This window comes from Nelumbo lutea, chromosome 1 (genome assembly GCF_056320005.1).
Source record: "Nelumbo lutea isolate HS-2025 chromosome 1, American lotus-T2T, whole genome shotgun sequence".
Classification (NCBI taxonomy): Eukaryota; Viridiplantae; Streptophyta; class Magnoliopsida; order Proteales; family Nelumbonaceae; genus Nelumbo; species Nelumbo lutea.
Genome location: NC_142684.1, coordinates 167515218 through 167521406, shown reverse-complemented (window position 1 = coordinate 167521406; position 6189 = coordinate 167515218). Strand labels below are relative to the sequence as shown.

Genomic DNA, 6189 nt, shown 5'->3' with positions numbered 1-6189 from the left:
GGGTCTGGTCACATACGATAACGGGGGTGAGCCCATGCCAGCGGCAATTATTTTCACCGGCGACGGTGACTTTAACAACCAATGACAATTCAATCAGTGCCAAAACCCATCACTGACCCGATCTCTCTCTCTCTCCTCTTCCCTCTCTCTTTCCCCTCTCCAGCCCCTCTCTCTCTCCTCTTCTTCTTCTCTCTTGTCATAGTTGGTCCGCTGCTGCTACAATGAAAATGGGCACAGCGGTGACGAACCAGCATTGACCCTCTCCACCTCCAACCAGGTCTCTCTCTCTCTCCCCTTCCTATTCTCCTTCCTTCATCTTCATCTCTGCCTTGATGATGAATAGAGAACTGCTACAATGAAAATGGGCGCAGCGGTGAAGAACCAGCATTGACCTTCTCCACCTCCAACCAGGCAACCAGGTCCCTCTCTCTTTCTCTCTCTCCTTCTCTTTCTCCTTCCTCTTCTCCTTCCTTCATCTTCATCTCTGCCTTGATGATGAATAGAGAACCGCCACTACAACTTCTAGCAGAAATAGCTCAGATGCATCTCTCTTCTCTCATTCTTCCTCTCCCTCTCTCTTGTTCTTCCCCTCCACCTCCAGCCACTCTCTCTCTCCCCTTCTCTCTTGTCAGTCAATCCACCGCTACTGTAACAAAACTGGGCAGTGGCGACAAACCGACATTGATAGTGAAGCCTTCACTAGAGTGAACAATGAACGAACAAAGTGAAAAGACCGACTTGACAGATTCCATGAAGGCCAAGATGGTGCTGAAAAGTTGCAACAGCCACCGTCACCTACAACGATGATGGTGCTCGGTCTCTATTTTAAAGCGTTCAAACTCATAAGGGAGTGAGAAAATTACAAAAGGGTAAAATGAACATTTCCATCCTTTCTATTATTATTTATGGTAATTGTTCAAAACAGGGTAACGTTAATCAGTTTGCTAAATAATAGGAATAGTTTAAGAAAATTGCCCTATTTATTAATTATGGACCAATACAAGGTGGGATGTGGGTGTGAAGTCAGTGTGAGGTGCGCCCAGTGAGGAATAGATCCCAATTCCATTAGATGTCCCAAATTCACGATGTGGTGTGGAATATCTCCACATCACAAGCACGGGAGATGTTCCAAGTGCACTGAGGGATGGGCTGTGAGCAGACGGATCCAATCACCCACCATTATCTGTGATGTACGGATACAAATATTACTATTAGGCCCATTCCACAACGAGAGATGTTCCAAATGCACTCCGTGGGGAGCCCTTACAGCCACAATACAAGGTTTAAACACAAATATGAACAATAAACTATATACTTTTATTGCTCAACGCTGAGAAGGGTGCATGGACTTGAAGCCTGCTATATAAAGTTCGTTACCTGCATTGTTTTTGCTTTAAACATAAGCCAGATTAATTTGTGGCATGTAGTATGGCTACTTCAAGCATTGCCACCAATACAATCACTACGAGTGGTTATAGAAATTGGGGCTTTACAAGGCAAAGCCCCAAATTTTACAGTAAAAGCAAAAGAAAGAATTTATTCTGATTAGTTCACATGCACAGTACACTGCAGTCTTCGAACTCTATTCCTCTTCTCATCTTCCGATGGCTACAAAAGAAATGGAAAGCTAATATAAGATATTATACTATTGAAAACAAATACCATCTGAAGCAATTTGTAACTCTCCATTCTAATCTGCTTCATTCTACCTGTGGAGAGAGATGATGTGGGACTCGGACCCTCTTGGAACCATCAGCCAAACGCTTGCATGGAAAGTGATCTTCTGCAGCACTAGAATTCTTACAAGCCTGCAAGATACAGATAAGAACCTAAAATATTTTTCTTTCAACCTCCAACAAAGCTGAGTCAGTCAATTTTGAACTCTAGTCTAATCTAATATTCATGAACTGTAAATTGCAGCTACCTGGCTCTTAATAGCTTCAATTAGAACATCTTCACATCCTGAAGCATGAACACTTTGCAGCTGTGGACATTGAAGTAGCAATCTCTCTGGCATATAAAAGCAAACCGTGGGTCTAATAGAAATTTGTAAAAGTTTAAGTGCATGTGATGCAAAGGAATCTTGGGATGACTAACCTGGATGCAAATTTGTACAAGAATTCAGATTCAGATCATTGAGCTCTGGACAGTTCAGATACAAGGCCTGCAAGTCAGGACAAAGATTAAACAACACAACCACACAGACAAAAAACTTGTTTTGTTTCTTTAGGTTGAAACTCACATCTAAACCAGAACAACCCCACAGACTGAGTTTCTTCAACCTCCAATGTTTGATGATCAACTTCTGATAAATATGGTGCAGCTTGCTATTGGGTGACTTCTGTATGCACATAGGTTCACAACCACTGCTGTGATGGGGCTCATTTTCCTTTGAGGATTCACTTTTTGTATTAGGATCACATATGGTCATGCCACAATCCATAAGTTCCAGACTGGGCAACTGTGCAGTAGCAAATTGAATGCCACCTAAATTGGAGTGAAAAGGCAGATGGAGAAAATCCATTAGAAATAACACCTGCATGATCTAAAGCGGAGTATTTAAAGATATTAGGAGCTTGAATGAAGGATTACTTGAGGTGATATTAGGGCAAAGTGCAATAAGGAGCCTTGATAAAGTTTCAGGGAACACATTGCAGATCATCCCAATGCCACTGTCACTGATGCTGGACCTGTGATCAGAGATTCAGAATGAGCCTACTGAGACTCATAAATACAAAAGACTAATTGAAACTAAGAGGCATTCAACTTGTCAAATATAGGGTCCACAATTGGTAATAATGTTTATTGTGTTAAATACTAAATGGAACTGGAGAAGGTTATAAATGCATACCCACTCAAATCAAGCAATTCTAGATTTTCATAGGTTGAGGCAATGGCAGCAACAGATGCATCAGTGATTTCTGAACCAAGTACAAGTGAGAGCATACGCAAACACCTGAATATAGAAGCAACCAAAACAGCATTTATGGCACTTCAATGGTCACATACAATAGTTACTTCAGAAAAATGGAAAGCTAATTGAACAAGCTAAATAGATTTGATGATTCAACTCCAATCAATAGAAGAAAATATCAGTATAGCAAGCAAAGAAATTAACCAACCTCAAATTTGCGGCGGTAAGAGCAAGCACAACAGCATGAGAGAGTTTAACAGATGCAATGTGAATGTTTTGCAACCTTGGACAACTCCTTCCCCAACCATCTACCATGGCAACAAGATCGGTACAATCATTTTCTTGTCGAGAAAAATCCAAGGAAATCTCCTTCAAGTTGGGACAATTAAAAACCTGTGAAAAGCCAAAATAAAGAACTGGAGATTAACTAAATGCTTAATCAAAAATAACAAAGAGAATATATGGAGATGGTAACTAAAACTCCACCTCAAGATAAAAGAAAAAAAAAAGTAAAAGAAAATCACCATCTTAGAGAGGGGATAGAGATCAGAAAGCCAAAGAGTTGACAGACTTGATGAACTGAGGTTGACACAACCAAGGTTAGAGCAACCTTCCATTTTAAGGCTCGAAAGGCACCGCTTGTCAGAAACAAACCGACCTAATTCATCCCTGTAATGAAGCTATGTAAATATACATTGAACAAAGCATAATTATGCAGTGGAAATAAATTTTCCTCTCCTATTGCAATCAGACTATATCATGAACCTGACCAACCAAACACTAAGGGAGGGAAAATGGAAGGCAAATTATGCCAGTACTATAGTATTAAAATTAAAGCCTCAACGGCAGTTCATTCATAGTGTTAAAGAAGTACAGATCAACAAGGTAAAGGCCAAACCTAGTTGCATGTGATTATGCACCCATTTAGTCTTCAAAGAGAAATAAATGAAATGTTTCAGACAGCACCACTTGATCAAACTAAACAAAATTAGCCCTAGGAAAATAGGAATCCACATTAAAGTATGTTACAGTAGCAATAACACTCTGAAGTAACAAGAATTCAAGGTACTAAATATCGAAAATGAAATGCATTTCAAAAGGCCCAAGAAAAATGAGAAAAAAGCAATATTCCTTATTTTGTATAAATGAAATCTTGACCAAGCATGAGCAGACAAGAGAGAAAAAGCAATGATATGAAATCTTGACCAAACATGAGCAGACAAGAGAGAAGAAGCAATGATACTGTAAGGAAACTAGGTATTTATATCTGGATGCTAGTTGAAATTAAATCCTTTCGTTTTGGATTTTATATTGTAATGCACAAGATTATCATCTAAAAGTCATTTCAAGTTGATATGAGATATTGGAAATGAGTTCATCTCCTGAAAACCTAAAACGACATCACCCTAATATTTTATTAGCAGCCAGAAATGGATCCATTTTTAATGGTGAACTTGTACCCTAAAATTCAAAGGATAATTACAATGAAATCAATTCATTTTAATTATGGCAACAGAATGTCTTTTACTCTATTCATCAAACAACACAAGGAAACCTACTCTACTAATAGAAAATTACAACCACGATTTGAGTAAGACACTAAGCAAACAGGAAGCCTCCATAACAATGATGTAAGAGGATGAAAAAGATAAAAGAAGCGGGGTATACCCAGATATCCGATTGATGGCAGTATCAGATACATTGATCTCCATCGATTCTAGGTTAGGGCATGAAAATGCAATGCAGGCCAACATTGTTGCATCCACGTCACTGCAAAACCAAGTAAGGAAATTACATAAAATAAATGAATAAAAACACTAATAAGGCATGCTAATCCCGTTTCAAATTTTGCTTTCAACATTCCGGACTAATTCATCGTTGATGAACAGAATAAAGTAAATCAAAAACCAAAAACCAAATTCCATAAACAAGGTGAAAGTAGATCTGTATATATAAAGTTGACCAAAACCAGTACAAAACTCCGCAAAAACATACAGAAATTAAGACAATAACCAAGGAAAATCCCCCCGAACAATTCAGTTGTTCTTCTTATCATTAAAATTAATAAAATTAAAACGATTATTATTATTATTATTATTATTATTATTATTATTATTATTATTATTATTATTATTATTATTATTATTATTATTATTATTATTATTATTATTATTATTATTAAAACACAGAGAATTTCCATTATTCTCAATCTCATTTCCATAGATCTAGTCTCTGATCTCAAAAATACAGTAGATCTGCAAAAGCATTTTGATAAACCCGAGAAAAATCTAACCTTTCCATCCTCAGGGAGAGCCTGACAAGCCCAGAGCACTTCTGCAACATCGATCCAACAAACCCAACTTGAGCCTTGGCAGGAACCCTAAGCCTGAGCTCCTCCGCCGCCCGCCAAAGTCTCCTAGAACAGTCTCTCCACCCTTTACAAACCTTAGCTGCCGACAACAGCGCTGGCGGCGGCAACCTCCGCAGCACCTCCCACAAACAGCTCCAAGGAAGTCGAGATCCACCGTAATCGGACCCCATCTCCAGGGACATGCCGGTTTCATCCTCATCATCTGATACAACCGATTCGTTGACCTCGTGATCGTCAAAGGAGAGAGCGCGGCGGAGGTGCGAGTAGGGTTGGCGTGGCGGGAGAGGAGGAGGGGTGGGGAATGGAGGAGAAGAGGTGACGATGGAAGAAGAATCAGCGGTGGGCGTCGTGGAGGCAATGCTGATGTTACAGGAGTGTCCCTTCTTCGGGAGGCCACATCGGCCACAGTTATAGTTCCCGCGCTTTTTGCCACGCTTTGGATCGGCAGCGTCAGTAGTGACGACGCTGCCGACCGGAGTGGTGGCAGTGGAGGGCGGGCGGTGGTGGCGCTGCATTTGCTTCTGCTTGACGAGTAGAGAGAATCAAGGAGAGTGAGAGAGTGATAGGAGCAAAGAAATAGATGGAGATACGGTCGGAAAGACGCGGGAGATTAGAGTTGCTTTCGCGCCTTTTTGTTTTGAAGAGATGTGAAGGAGGAGCGCGGCGTGGTGGCCCTTACGAAACGCTACGTGAGTCATGCTGTCGGGGCATCCGTATTTACGAAAATAACCCTATCAACAAATGAAACCTTCCACCTGCTCCTGAATGGATTTAAGAATTTGCGCATTTTGGCTTATGTCTGTTTTTGGCTTGTCGCCCTGGACACATAAAATCCAAAACCACTCTCCATTGGTAAGTGAGAATTCCTGTTTGATTTAGGGTTGCCGATCTCCTTGTCTTGATT

The 6189-nt window shown here is 40.3% G+C and overlaps 1 protein-coding gene across 1 annotated transcript; it reads right to left on the bottom strand.

The window, feature by feature from the left end:
* Positions 1-1296: 1296 nt before the first annotated feature.
* On the bottom strand, positions 1297-5897 carry FBL17 (RNI-like superfamily protein). Its single transcript, XM_088960384.1, has 11 exons — positions 5208-5897; positions 4583-4684; positions 3439-3583; positions 3123-3307; positions 2852-2956; positions 2593-2690; positions 2243-2487; positions 2098-2164; positions 1925-2010; positions 1710-1808; positions 1297-1608 (listed from the first exon to the last, which is right to left on the bottom strand). Exons 1-11 carry the CDS (start codon positions 5798-5800, stop codon positions 1546-1548), a joined length of 1788 nt encoding a protein of 595 aa, XP_088816510.1. The 5' UTR covers positions 5801-5897; the 3' UTR covers positions 1297-1545.
* Between the last annotated feature and the right edge of the window lie 292 nt (positions 5898-6189).